This window comes from Nothoprocta perdicaria, unplaced genomic scaffold (assembly GCF_003342845.1).
Source record: "Nothoprocta perdicaria isolate Ctin4 unplaced genomic scaffold, notPer1 scaffold_14, whole genome shotgun sequence".
NCBI lineage: Eukaryota > Metazoa > Chordata > Aves > Tinamiformes > Tinamidae > Nothoprocta > Nothoprocta perdicaria.
Genome location: NW_020454538.1, coordinates 6,958,691 through 6,973,466, shown reverse-complemented (window position 1 = coordinate 6,973,466; position 14,776 = coordinate 6,958,691). Strand labels below are relative to the sequence as shown.

At 38.4% G+C, this 14,776-nt stretch overlaps 1 protein-coding gene and 1 long non-coding RNA gene across 2 annotated transcripts in view; one reads left to right on the top strand and one right to left on the bottom strand.

The window, feature by feature from the left end:
• EVC (EvC ciliary complex subunit 1) overlaps positions 1 to 14,776 on the top strand; it is a 46,452-nt gene that overhangs the window by 19,046 nt on the left and 12,630 nt on the right. Inside the window, exon 12 of the mRNA XM_026034066.1 lies at positions 11,175 to 11,387. Within this exon, the coding sequence (XP_025889851.1) occupies positions 11,175 to 11,387 (213 nt within the window). The remainder of the gene's footprint in view (positions 1 to 11,174; positions 11,388 to 14,776) is intronic.
• On the bottom strand, positions 20 to 3,490 carry LOC112943035. The gene is made up of 2 exons (XR_003248514.1): positions 3,357 to 3,490; positions 20 to 255 (listed from the first exon to the last, which is right to left on the bottom strand). It is a non-coding gene; the product is annotated as an uncharacterized LOC112943035 (long non-coding RNA).

Here is a 14,776-nt window from a genome sequence, read left to right as displayed (position 1 = left end):
TCAACTCTGAAAAATCCTCTAATTCCATTACACAGAATAAGATATCCCAGATGGAACTGCAGGAGACTTATTTTATGAAAGATTGCAACAGTTCTAAGAAGCTAAGCAGTCAAACCAGGAGAAGGCAGAAGGGCAGTCTTCCATAAAGCTTGTCTTCTCCATTATCTTGTTGACACACAATATTTCTTTAGCTTGCTTTAGTCAAAAAACATCCATGAGATCTGCCAAAATGTGCTGCATCGGTGGCTGATGAAGCTGCAAGAACGTTGACAGCCGTCAACATGTCTGCCTTACTACCAAAATTAAAAAAAAAAGTTAGCATAATTCTCTCTTTACACCAAGTTAGAATGATACTATTCTTGATTAGCTACATCTCCAAAAATAGTTCTCATCTCTTCTCTCAGGGAAATTGCTTTGAGACTGGTTTGTTCCCTGAAATAAGTTCAAATCTTTGTTAAAGTAATATTTTTATACTTCTTAATCTTACTGATTTGGAAAATATATAGAGATTTCATGCTTTTGCATCATATCCAATTAACTATTTTCTGTGTGCACACAGAAGTTGTAAGATAAATGATCTATCTGATGAAGAACAAAGCTGTAGCCAGAAGTGACCTTTAATTAGGCTAGAACTAATCACTTTCAGCTCAACAGGATCTTTGTCATGATTAATTATGGCCAGATTGGATATTCTGGAAACTTGCAGTCCCCATCACCTCAGGATAAGATATCCATACAATCTTAATTAGCAAGAGAAGCTTGATAGTGAATTTTTCTGCTTTGTAAGAAGTTTCATGCTCTTTTCAAATTCAACTTGGGGCAAAAAAGAAAAGAAGAGAAAAAAAGAAAAAGACTGGAGTGAACACATTTAAAAGAAATAGTTTTATGTGATACGGCAGGTAACCAAGTGTTTGAGAAAAACTACTATTTTAGAGAGGAGGAATTTGTTTGAATGGTTATTCTTGTAAAACTAAGATGATTTTGTTCAAAGCTACCTCATTTAAGAAAAGTCAACATTTGCTGATGTTACCTCACACAGTCCACTCTCTGGAGCTACCAAGTTCTTCCCTACTCCTTTCCTTATGTCATAGGAAGCCTGTGGAGACCAAACAGTTCTTTCCCTTGCCCAGTTCCACTTCATTCGTGAAATTTATTACTTTCTTTTATGGTGTACTTTGCTTTACTGACATTCAGACCACACTGAAAATCCTGTCTTTCAGTAGTGTTTAAGAAAAAACTAGTGTGGATGAAAAATCCACAAATCTCAATTTTTGCCAGTTTACAGGTTTTTCTAGGATGTCTAACAGAAGCAAAAAAAAAGTACTTTTCCTTTTAGCCATGAGTACAGATACTAGACAGTCACAGAAGAGAACATTGCTTTTGTGAACATCTTATATAAGCAGCACAAGCTAGAAAGAAGAGAAAGTACAAGCCAGCATAGCTCTGCTTTAGAGGAGCAGGGCTATTTTGACTGCCTTAGCCAAGGGAGTTAGTGCAGAAATTGTAAATTGTGTCCATTATGTGAAGCACAGAAGCAAAGGGATGGAACTGCATCTCAGTCATAGTGCCATCGTTTCTCACTCTTCTCCACCATGCTTTCAGAGGGAACGTGCACCTTGGAAAAACAGGGGCCTTTCCCTGCACCTCTTCGCTTGGTTTCCCCAAGTTTTGCTAGGGTGAAAGTATGGGAGAGGGAACAGATACTGGACAGACAGAGCTGAGCACCCAGCAGGGACCAGCCACCCTGCCAAGGCAACGCTCAGTACCACGCTGCAGAGTCACGTCCCTAGGACCTCTGAGCAGACTGGCTCATGGAGCAAGCTCATCTGGGCACGCCTGCAAATACTGCAGCCCTGAGGGAGACTGACACAGCTATTTGCTTGCACTCATCCACAAGGGTTGGCACTGCCGTCTGTCTTCTACCACATAACCGGAAGATATAGTTAAATGTTCTGCTGTTTGGGTTAATCTCCGTGTCTTCCAAACTGACAAATACAAAAGACAAATACAGCTAAAGTTAGAAGACAAGAGAAAGTCCTTACCAGTTAATATGCAGAGAATTATGTTAAATTGCTTCTTACCATTTCCCCAGAAACTGAAGCCTAGCAACGTTACTGAAAGAGTGAATGAATCTCTGCAGTCACTCTAACATACTGCTCAGATATTTAGATAAAATATTCCCTACCTCATGGTCCACAAGACATCCAAAGATAAAGTAAAGATGCATCTTTCAGAAAGCTATGTTCATGCTTTTATAAACCAAAGAAAAGACTAGAAGTAGTGAAATATTCAGATTTAAGCCTAGTTTTCGTTCCATTGCAAATGAAATTTAGTCCATGAAGACTGCACAAAGTGATTATGCCTTCCTTTCTCCCCACCCCACCTGCAACAAGTTAAATGCCCTTTGGGTTTAAGGGAAATAAAAGTGAAATGTCTTTCTAGGAACTAATTACCAAATCCGAGAGGAGATTAAATGTTGCCTAAATCACAGTTACTTCATAACCAAGTAACAATACTCCATATACCCTCTTTACCAAGCAGAGGCTTCTGCAGGCTTTTGTACTGTCTACAGATCCACTATTAAAGGCAATCTAATGAAATACTTCTTCTGTATTGAAGAATTTAATACATTTTTCCAACTAATAGTATTAAAACTTCAGTCATATTTTTAATATATCCAAGCCCTCTGTGTCCTAAAGTTACTTTTATGTTTTTTTCTGAAGTCCTAGGAGCTCTGTCAATATTGCAAGTTTCCAGGTAAGCACCTGTATCCTATAGAAGAGATGTATGGCTCACACACAATTACAGTCATACACTTGGTGTAACATCCAATAAGTTTATGCACTATAAAAACACTGTATGTTTTAGAGCAGTTCAGAACATCCTGTTATATAGAATTAAGCCCCTTTCTTAACTGAAGTATATCTTCAGCTAAGAGAAGTAGTTACTAGACTTTTTCAAATCAGCTGCCTTAAAGCTCACGGGTACCTCCTTCCCATATTGACTTTCTCAACCACCCCATATTTCTAAACCACCCATATTGTACTGTCAATTATTCAAATCTGACCAAATCTTCAAAGAAGATGGTCTAATACTTCTATTTTGTTATGCTCCTTATGATAAGTTCACGGTCCTGGACACTCAGCATGACTGTGCCACCACAAGCACAGCATCCCTTTGCTTTACCCAGCAAAAGCACAAAACTCTCAAAAAAACAACCTGATTAAATTCACTGTAGAAGCTCAAATGCCCAACGACAGTCCTAACTTCATGGCCCTAATCCACCATATTCAAAAATTCATTGGATCTTCTTTCCCCCCACCAAGAGAAAGGAATGTAGCAAGATTCAAACCTACCTTCTTCAAGATCCACCTCAGCACCTGCAAAAACACACTACTGTGCATCCTTCACTTAGTCTTTATACAACCCCTTCTAAACACCTTTATCAGCTCTGTAATTACCCCCTTTATTCTACTTGACCTGCAATCACTTACAGCAGCTGTTTCTAAGGAGCTTGTTTGCCTTTTGGACAGCTGAGGGAGATGATTAGACCTCTTATTAACTCTCTCAAGAACAGGGCAATAAGGGATGAATTGTGTCTAATAATCTATATATGTCTTCATATATATGATGTACATTCTATATATGCATTTTGTATATATACATAAAGTACATTGTACATTTAATGTGTTTACATTATCCTAGCCACTTAAAGGTTAGTTGGCTGCAATTTAAAAGCAGATCACCAAAGCTTTTTAATAAACCAGAAAATGAATTGACCTTTAAGGTGTAGGCTGTCTAGCTGCACTTAATAAAATGTTTGGACATCCTTTTCTGTGTCAATTGTACACTAGCATGGCTTGATTTATTTTGGCAGATTTACCTTGCTTTGTCTAGGTATAAGCAAGCAGAGAGGCAAACCTGATGAACTCAAATATAGGCAAAAGTAGAGGGAGAACCTCAGTGCAAGAAATGGAATTGGGAAAAGGTCACCATGTGGCTAAATAGGGGAGCAAGGATTATGCCAGGGCTTGAAAAAGATTTCATTTAATCGTGATTGCCACTCATCTGTGGGAGACCATTTCTATCTCACTTTCACTGTGCTCTTCATAGCTTTTCTCAAATTTCTCTGCTTTTCTTCTCCATTTTTGCATTTATAAATAGCTAATAAGTTCACCAAGACAGATATATACAGCCCTCTAGTAGCCTGTAGTGCTATAGTACATTAAAAAATTATCCAAGTTGGTGAATAAGTATATAAGAACGCAATGATCTGGAGTCTGACTGTGAGGTTAATAATTGAATAGGTTTGTTTTGCATATATACGAATAAATCAATTAAGATGATTTAACCAAGATCAGTGTAATCTGTTGGTGCCTGCAGTGAATGTATGAGTTTGTGTTTGAAAGATCGTATAGACTTTTTAACCATACTAGTGGGTTAAAATACTGCATTATAAGTGAATAGTCTGTGTCTAGATTTTTGACCACTTAACAGACAGGCTCAGTCTAATCCTGTTTTTTGACGTTGATTGAATTGGGTCTGTTTGTTTCAGTCAGAGCTCTGAGGTCTTTATCTCTACCACTGTGTTTGTACATTCAGTAACAGCTCTGCAAAACTTTTCAGATCTGAATTTTGCCTCAGCCACAACTAAAGCTATTGTATAGTGCAAGTTGAGTAGCGGGTACAAGTGATTTTGAATCTCACACTAATTTGTTACTGACGGAGGAATATAAGAGGCAATTAATTGAAAGGCCAGCCCAATATTTGCATAAACATAATTTTTTAGAGTTGTCCCATACACCAGGGTTATTGTGCATTTCTTTGGTAATTTTTAACTTACGCTTCTTTTACTGTAATTTTTTTTTATGTGGAAGTAAAAGTGCTGTCCTCTCCCAATTATGTCCTTTTTTGTTTCTAATAATTTCTTAAAAGCATTAAGGATTAGTTCCTTGCAAATCCACATTAGCATATTGGATGTTAAACGGCCTTTAATCTTTTCTTTCTTCCTTCCTAGTGGTTTTTTTTTTTTTTTTGTGAGCTATTTGTTTATTTCAGCAGGGAAAGGAGAGGTGAGAAGAGACTGGTGGTTAAACAATTATTAAGAGAAGACACATGTGGGTTACACAAAAGCAAATCAATTAACAGCTGAGAATTACATAGTCACCAGAAAGATAATTTTTCTTCCTCAACCTTAACATCAAAAACATGAAAACACACAACTTCTTGTCATCTATAATTCCTCTCTGCTGATAGCACTTCAACAGAATGTTGTTACATTTGACTTGACAGCACATAGAAATGCACAGGAATTCAGATTAATAGGTATTAACTAATTAGTATTAACAATAGGCAGGGCAATAAACATTTTATGAATGTGAGTTTGAAGTATTTTTTCCTCAGTTAATAAAAAGGGAAAAAACAGATTTATCAAAATATGTAGTACGGATCCTTAGACATTTACTCTTTCATTACTTTCCTAGGTAACTTCTTTAACATGAGATACTTAAGGATGTTTTGTGTAGACCTGACTACGTTTATGGTTATTCAGAGGTAGTGATTTTTCAAGTTGAATCACCCTCAGCTTGTCTCAGATGAAATACCACACTCAAGAGACCCTCCTGACTCAATTCTAAAGGCCACTTTTGAAAACTTAACCCCAAAGGTCGAAGAGAAATGGTCTAATTTTGCTTTTTGATGTTTTGGTCTGTTTTGATCTGTTGATTTCAGTTAAAGCTTTGAAGTCTTTATCTTTAGTGTTCCTTTATGCTTCTGTGACATTTCTATAATATAGTTCACAGAATCACAAAATGGTTAAGATTGGAAGGGACCTCTAGAGATTATTTACTGCTCCAGCAGGGACACCCAGAGCATGTGGCACAGGGCGGCATCCAGGCGGGTTTGGAAGCCCTCCAGAGAAGGAGACTCCACAACCTCCCTGGGCAGCCTGTGCCAGGGCTCTGTCACCCTCAGTGTAAAGAAGTTACAATCATATCTAAATTTTTCTTGCTGCATTAGCCGCTAATCAGCCATTAGCCAGACAAAGGTTATGGTTTTGTAGCTGCATGCTACACTTCACTAGAAGGACCGGCATCTTTCTTTGACCTTTCCTGTCTTACCACCAAGCAACCTGGCTCCTTTTGTATTCCCAAAGAGACTGATTACCTACATGTCTGATCTTGATTAAGAGTGACAATAAGGTGCAGAAATCCAGCTCGTTTGTATGCTTTTACCAAGAATCACTAGGGATGTGTGAGTGTGTTGATGTCAAATACAAGATATTCATTTTGAAGTTTGCTTCCTGCCTTAGTGCATAGGGAAACCTCCACACAGATTCACAATTTGTTAATAGTTACATATAATGAAGCCTGTAACTTTATCTGCATCAGAATATTTCTAAAAAGATGGATGGAAGTCCGAAAGAGAAGGTTGAAACCACCTCCTGAATAAATTAAGGACAAGTAAGGCAACAAAACTGGTATTTCAGTGAGCTCTCATTTTTACCACATGTAAATTAAATATTTTTATTTTATTGATTAGCTTGCACAGAAGCTGACTTCAGTATCCACTGCCTAGTAGTGTAACACAGTTAAGGCACTGTGTTTTACTGGGAGGGTACTGGATGCATTTTAGCAAGTAACATGACAATATTCTTCACACAAAGGAAAGGCAGAAGGGTTTTCGCCAAACTCCCTCCAATTCAGTCTCAGCTGAAAAGGCAAGAAAGCTGAAAAGTATCTTCTGCTGGCCAGTGCTGTCCAAGAAAGCTTGGAGTGTTCATGGGATGTATGGTCTAGGTATCGAGTTCCTGCCCTTAATGAAGTACAGTAGAACTTGGGAAATTAATCTCTTGGCATTTAGCTTTCTGGACAACCAACCTTTCTAAATATGTTTTCCTGCTTCATAATTTCATTATTCATTTTATTCTCATCTACATGTAGGAAGCTTCTCATCATTTGAGGGGTGAAGGGAAAAAGCATTAGTGTTATTTTTTTGTAGTGAAATCCTTTAAGCTGTGTATTTGCCTTGTTTTGGGACAAAAATATGTATTTATCGCCTTGTCTGAAATTCAAATGCACTCAGCATTTAAATTTGAGCCCTTTTTATTTCTGCACACAGCCTGTGGTATTTCTTTATGCTTGATGAGTTTCTCTGGAGATTTTTGAAAAGCTTTAAGATTGACTGTGAGATATTATAGGCAGGTTCATTCAGCATTGCAATCAGCAATCCCATTAATAGAATCAATCTGAATAAATGGCATTTAGTAAAACTTCTGAAGTCATGAAGACAGTATATTAAGAACTTTATAGGAACCAATTTATAGGCTTTTAGTCCAAAAAAAAAAAAAAAAAAAAAAAAGTACTGGAGGTTGTAGGATTTGGGTTTTTTTTTTTTCCTATAGAAAATAAACTTTACAATACGTAGTTTGCTGTCCCCACTCAAGACCTAACCTTATTGTTGTTTCACATACAGTGCCTCCCTTGCAATACAGACAATTTCAACTACTTTGCCAATTTGACTCACACCTGTAGAATTCAATAAGATTTGCTTTTTTTCCCCTAAATCTAGTTTTACCTTTACCCTTAACATATTCTACATGGCCATTATATTATATTTCTGAAAGTTGTGCATCAGTGTAACCATCACCCTATATTTGTGGTAAATCTCTGTGTAGGACTTACTGTCATGTTACAGTATGAGTTGCAAGGACTATGCTGGGTCTAAAGTCCACATGGTTGAGTGTTCAGGTCAAAGCAGCTAGTGACCTGTTGTTCCTTGAAAAGTTAGTATTTCGTAGTCATCACTGATGGTGGTTTGTCTTGTGGTTATGGACTGTACTTCAGACAAATAAAGGCAGGGTCTGTATCCTGTGCAGAACAGAATTTGTAGGAGAATTTAGGACAGTGAAGTATCACTCTGTCTGAGACACTTGCAGTGTGAGAATGGTCCTCCTGCTTCTTGCATACCTGTTTTCATCACACAAGAAATGAGAAATAACATACTGTTTAGTCCTGGCATGAAAATGCTGGCACTTTCATTAAAAAGCAAAAAAAGGCATCCCAGGGAGTGCTCGATACGGTTAATCTGATTTTCTTGTCCTTTCACATCACAGAAGGCCTTAAAGTGCTTCACCAATGTAATGTAAAGATCTACAGATCACTATGCCCATCACACTTGTGAGGTTATGTAGTTATTATTTCATTATGTGGGAAAAGGATCACATTTTTCTTGAATAACTATGTAGCCACACTGGAAGTGCCATAATGTACAAAACAATTTGGAACTGCAGGGAATGCAAGCATAATTCTGTTAATCTGGCCTATAAACAAAATAGTTTGCTCTAAAGTAACAAAATACCTTCTTTTATACTCTATGCTGAAGATTTGCTAGAAAATAATCCTGCAGGGCTGTTAGCATGCCAAGGAACCACTGTCAGGTCTGCAGCAAGATGTGTTAAGAGGTGGTAGAGTTGCCTCACAGGGGACTCCATTTTTTTAAGAATTCACCCTTTAACATCCTCGCTCGGATCCTTAGAATCTTCTCTGCTGTCTCCAAAGTATTTTAGACTCAAGAGAATTCGTTTTACCTTAAAACTGGGTAAAAGCAGGAAAATCAGCTTGCCTTGACAGGCTAGAAGAGCTCAGAGAAAAGATGTTTTCAAGGTGATACAATTAGAGTTGTTTAATTGTTGCATGGGAAACTGAGATTAGCACAGGAGATCTTTGAGTTTATGCTAATGGCTACAGGTTGGAGACTTGACTTTTAAGGTAGAAAAATAGCAGCAGAAGAGAGATTTCCAAGAAACCACTTGGTGTTGGCAAGCTAAGCCAGGCCCACACTACTCAGATGGTGTATAAAGGCTGGCTCTGGTAACAGGAACTGGTAATAATAAAGGTGTAGGGGAGAGGCTTTCTTCAGCATCGAATGCACCAAATTGCAGATTGTCTTTGCTCTGGTATGTGAGGTCTGAGAATATTCTTACGGGGCACCTCTTAGCCAAAAACCTGCTCCTGGGTGGAATAGCAGGGTTTATTCCACTTTTGAGTGCTTCCCACTATCTCGTCTAGTTACTTAATCTGGGGAAGGTTTAGCAGAGCTGAAGTAACTATAGTCAGTTGCTGCACAGGATACAACTGTGGGCAGATGTCAGAAATTCTTTGGACTGTAATTTCAGGTAAAACTGGTTTTCGTTTAATTTAACTGTTTTTAGTTTAGTGTAACTGTGGTATCATCCGTCCCTTACATTTTCTCTCCACTGCCCTGTTCCAGAGCATGTTGTGATATCCCTGATCTCAGAACATTCTGATATTTATGCCTAAATTCAGAAACCTGCAGCCCAATTTACAATAATTCAGAACGCTTTGAGATTAAGCAAAATCAGAGAGCTGTGTTTTGAATTGTTACCTGCTTTAAACAACAAGGAGCAGAAAAGAATGAAGACATCTCATTGCGAGGGCATAGAGAACACCTTTAATAGTGCTGTGTCTTGATTTTATCCATAAAATGGGGTTAGTGCAGGGAGCTGTTAAGGCAAACTCTTTATTGTCAGAGAAACAGCTGATTAATATGGTGATTAGCATCCTAGAGGGATCCCAGGAGGAAAATAATAATTTTATATGCGGTGCACAGCTTGGATATTTTGCAATAAATGAAGCATAAGGCTACATACAGTAAAAGGAAAATAAAAAAGACAAAAATATGTATCCATTCAATGTGTACCAATACAGTACTGAACTGGACAAAGGCTCCTGTGGAATTAGTGCAAGATCCCCATATTTATCATTGTGGAGTCATGCACAGGGCCAAGAATTCACATGCAGCATAAATTCTGTCCACTCATTGTTTCTGAAACCTTGACTTTGCAAATGTAACTTCTTTTTTTAATGTATTGTTTTACAGTTTGTTTCTTTCTTTTACAATACCACATATAGGAGTTAGAATTGGCTCTTACAAGTACATTACACCAATATGTCTCCAAACAACAGACAACTCCACTGGAATTCTTTATGTGTAGAAGCAACAGGCGAAAGTTTTTGACATTTAGATAAATATGTCTGTTTTTCTGTAGATATCTGTGATTAAACTCATATTTAAGGGAAGACAACAGCTAGAAAGACTTACTTGTTTTTGCTGAAAATAACTTTTTAAAATATTGGCTATATTTTAAAGGAAAAGAAATAAATTGAAGTGTTTTCAAGAGGACTAATGGTGATTTAGAGTAAAAACAAAAACAGGAAGGCAATAAAACTTTCTGGACTGGTAAAAACATGTGGAACTGCAGAAAAACAGCCCTTCACAGTGCTGGAGTGGCGCAGTGTCTGTGTGACCTTTCAAAGTGTCTTTGCTTTCTCCCCTCCTCTAGGGAAGGCCACCTGCACTCAGTCATTGTCCTCGGGGAGGATCTTAAGTTCCTAGCAAGTTTGCGGACCTAGCTCACATCATCACTGTGTATTTGACAATGAAATTATATGTTTCAGAAAGGCTTAGTAGCTTGGATGCCAGATGATAAATCACCCAAATAGTACTTGTGAGCAAAACAGTCTCAGCAATTGAAAATCATTCACACGGGGCTAGTTCAATAATAACGTAAGAAAATCCTTGTTTTTCTAGCCTTGCACCTGCTCCACATCGGGATGAGTTTGAACAATTGACTAACATCAGTACTGTCAAACTAAATGTGATACTATCCCTTTTAACTCTTCTTCTCTTGCTTTCATTCGTTTTATATCAATATCTTCTAAAATATGTTTGTGAGGTGTTGCACTCTGCAGGATTGTTTCCACAGTAACAGTCAGAACAAGTAGGGCTTTTTATCACCTCGCCATAGCCAGTACACCAAGAAATTGTATTGCAGTAATGTGTGGCCGACAGTTAAGATTCTAGATTTCCTACTGCAGTACGCAGCTGTAATGCAACTACTTGTGTTATAACTGCAACTGTAATGCAGCTACTGCATTATAGATAAATCCTGTGTGCTTTAAACCAAAGTATGTAAGTTGTTGCAGACTCCATCTACAAAATCTGGTCTTTTTAACTCAAGCATTAGTGCTGTTGGCTTGTAGCTCTGGAAGTCACTGTTTAAGAGACATGGACATACAAACAAACAGCTCCAAGGAGCCTGAAGTTTCACGTTCTTACCTGTGTCACTCTGTCCCTCTTTGTCCCACTGTTAGGAGCTGCGCTCTAAAGCTTCCAATGCTTTGGCAGAGTTGGTGAAGGAGCTGTTTCTTCAGACCCTTCCCCATGTGACCGGCCTGTCTGTAAGAGAATGTGAACTTCTGAAAGAGGAATGGCAGGAGAACTTGGTTCCTGAGCTGCAGAAATGGGACACCTACTGCCAGAGACGCTGGAAGCTTTTCCAGGAACAGCTGCTGCAAGAGAAAGAGGTATTGCATTCTGATAGCCCTGTTTCTAAAAAGAGCAATGGGAATAAATTATTAAGCTATTTAGTCTTTGGGGAATGTTTTGCTTGCAAATACATTGTCCATTCAGGTCCAGACTCAGGATGGACAGTGTGAACTGCAGTATGGAATGAATATAAATGCTGTGCACGTAGGCTTACACAGAAGAGTCAGAGAGTAACTACTGAACATCTCTGCACAGTGTTTGACAGCTCTGCCAGCACAGAAATTTTTTTTGGCAACGTTTCTCTCTGATTTCACAATGTCCTCAGCATCTTGGATCTTTAAGTACCACTGAAGACAGTGAGTCTCTTCATGTGCTTTAAGTTAAGGATGAGCACAAGTATTTTGTAGGACTGTTGGCTAATATTTTGTGTTGGAATTTGGCATACCTATTCTTATCATGATTAATGAAACAATGTGTCACCTCAAGGCTTCTTTTTTTCTATTATCAAAATATTGCCTATTATCAAAATAATAGGATTTTGATCCTATTATTTTGCCCCTGTTCATCAGAGATAATATTTCAGTATCTTTTTTGTCCAACCTAAATGTCTAGGTGCCTGTTCATTGTCAGGTTTGCTTAGCTTCGTGAAATGTCTATCCTTGCACATGAGAGACCTAAACAGTCCAATCCTCTGGGTGCTCTCCAAGAGTATCCCACAGTGCATGGGGCAGACAGCATCACAGTGGTACCCACTGTCATTGAAAATCACATTTAGAAAAGGAGGAGATTTTGGTGTGCAATTTATGACTAGACTAGAAATTAGAGTGTGTGTTTTGAGCACCTTTGCTCTGGTTCTTCCACTCTCCTGTTCAATCTCAACCATTGTTCAAAAATGCATACAACAGTCCTTGAGACAAAGAGGATGTAGTTTAGTAGCTCCCATACAGAGGAACATCTCATTTCCAAGGTTTTATTCCGGGCACAGTTTACACATTTGCTGTTGTCTTGACTGGATTCAATATGTAAGAGTGGCTGAGTGCAAAGACCAGCACTCCAATATTGTTTCTCAGGGCATTAAAAGAATTGATTCATCAAAAGACTAATGTCTAGCACCTAGCAGCTGCATGATAGCTCTCTGGACACTGCTGGGTAGCAAATTCACTGTTACCTGATTCTAATATTCAAGTCATGCCTAAACATGCCATATTTAAATTAGACCACTGACTTTCCATCACTTTCAGTCTGCAATAGAGTTCATAATATAAAGTAGATGGCTTTCTGGCTGAAAAATAAATAAATAAAGGCTTTGCTGACATCATTAAAAATAATTACTGAGCAATCAAATGAGATATTCACAGAGCAGTGACAGAACTCCCACATTGCTCTCTAGGTTACTAACACCAGCAGGTAGGTCTTACTCAACATAAAAATTGCCTGAACAGCAAATAGAGCTTTACTAAGGATGACTGATTCTGTGGAATAAATTTCCAGAGGAAATGATTCCTCAAGATGATATTCTTTGCAAGTGCCATTTCCACTTCAGCATGTGGCTTTTTTAGAAATAGTTTGAACTAGACCAGAAAAAAAGTCTGCTCTCTCTCCAGAGACAGTGTGCAAACGGATAGCTATTCCAGAAAAACTGGCCATTTTCCCATATAAACAAGCCTCAAAAACATCACACAGCTCAAAAACTAAAGTGGTTTTCTTGAACTGTCCCTACCGTAAGCTCAGCAGCGTGTGCATTTAAACAGTCAAGAGGTACTTGTACCCCACAGAAAGGACAATTTGGTTTTCCCCTTTGTGAAAGGAGAGATTTAATACTTGCAAAGGGTGTTCATGTCATTTGGGATATCCCACAGATGTTATGATGATGAGCATGACAGAAGAGCCCATAAATCTACATTGACATTGACAAGCCTTTTAATTAACTAGGCATTTTCTATGTCTCTCATTTGGCTTTTGGTAAACATGCTGCACTAAGGGTTACACAGTCATCTTCTTTACAGAATTGGTCTAACACCAGAAGGGTTTTTCACCAGGGTATTTAAGTGTTACCACACTTTCCCATTTCAGTTTTGCCATACAAGATTAAGGACATGGGTGATGCAAATAGAAACAAATCACTTGTGCCGCTGTGTGTCTGCCCTTCCCTTCCCTCACATGGGTAACAGATCCTCAGCTAGTCTGAACTGCCATAGTTATGTTTAAGTCTGATATTTTTTAACACCTTTAACACATTTTTTAGCACATCTTTAACACCACTGAAGGCTGGATCAAGCCCCTTACAAGAGCTTCTTAAAACTTTTTGATCCTATTATTGGTTTAAATCTTAGCAGTCTCAGAATTTCTGTAGAAGCACCTTGCTGTCTAGGTACCAGTTATGCAGGGAGAAGTGCTGCGCTTGTTTAATGCACTTGCTTGGCATTCAGTGTGCATCACACTCCATCTACAGGCCGTTAGAGCAAAATTGCTTGCCTTGGCTTTCCTGAAGCAATCTGAGCTGCAAGTGTCAAACTGGGAGGTGCAGAAAGAGTGAGCTTACCAGGTTTAATTTGCTATTGAACCTGGGTATAACTCAAAAAAAAAAAGTTTCTGTTACTTACCCAACATATATTCAACACGTTCTTCACCAAAGAAAAGTACTCGGGGTTAGCTCTGCTCCATAAGAGCTCATAGGTGACTTGTGGCCAGACCAGACACCAAGCAGTGTCCAGAGACAGGGAGGTCAGGAGATTTCCAGCCATTTCCACATCACTGTGTGATACCCACAGAGGTCAGTCAGCATCTGCTCACCAGTTCTGCCCAGAGAATCTTCAATCCTGCACTTGTGCTTGTATGGGTAATTTTGAGTATTTTGGAGGCACAAAATATGCATCTCCTCCAAGCCCATCCTAGCTAGTGAGCAGCTGAAGTGTTATTACCAATAAAACATACAATATTCTCTCTATACCTTTTTATCCTTGCCATCTTCAACATCTTCCTAATGATCTTTCTGAGACAAAATAGTTGGTCCAAATTATTTGGTCCACATCTAAGGTTTCCTTGTTTATCATCTCCTCTTAAATGCACCCCATTTCTTTCCTCCAGATCAGTTCTCCTTATTTATATGGCTGATACATTTCCACTGTTCAGTTTAATAGCTGTGCACCAGGGATGATTTTATATTGCATTAAAAGCGTCCCATTGGCCTCAGAGGGGTGAAGAGACCTTTTTTATATTTTGCATACAGCTTGTTAGAAGTACTCTCAGTGGAAATGACTCATTCTTTGCCTTTAAAAGAAAGTCTGTGTTCACCATTACAGAACGATGTTATTTCTTAATAAACAGTAAGAAGCAAACAGCTACAGCAATCCCTGCTAAAACCATCTATGTTCTGAGTGCCTTTTTGGACAGGATATACTGATAGCAGCAGAAGTGTTTTGTTTCT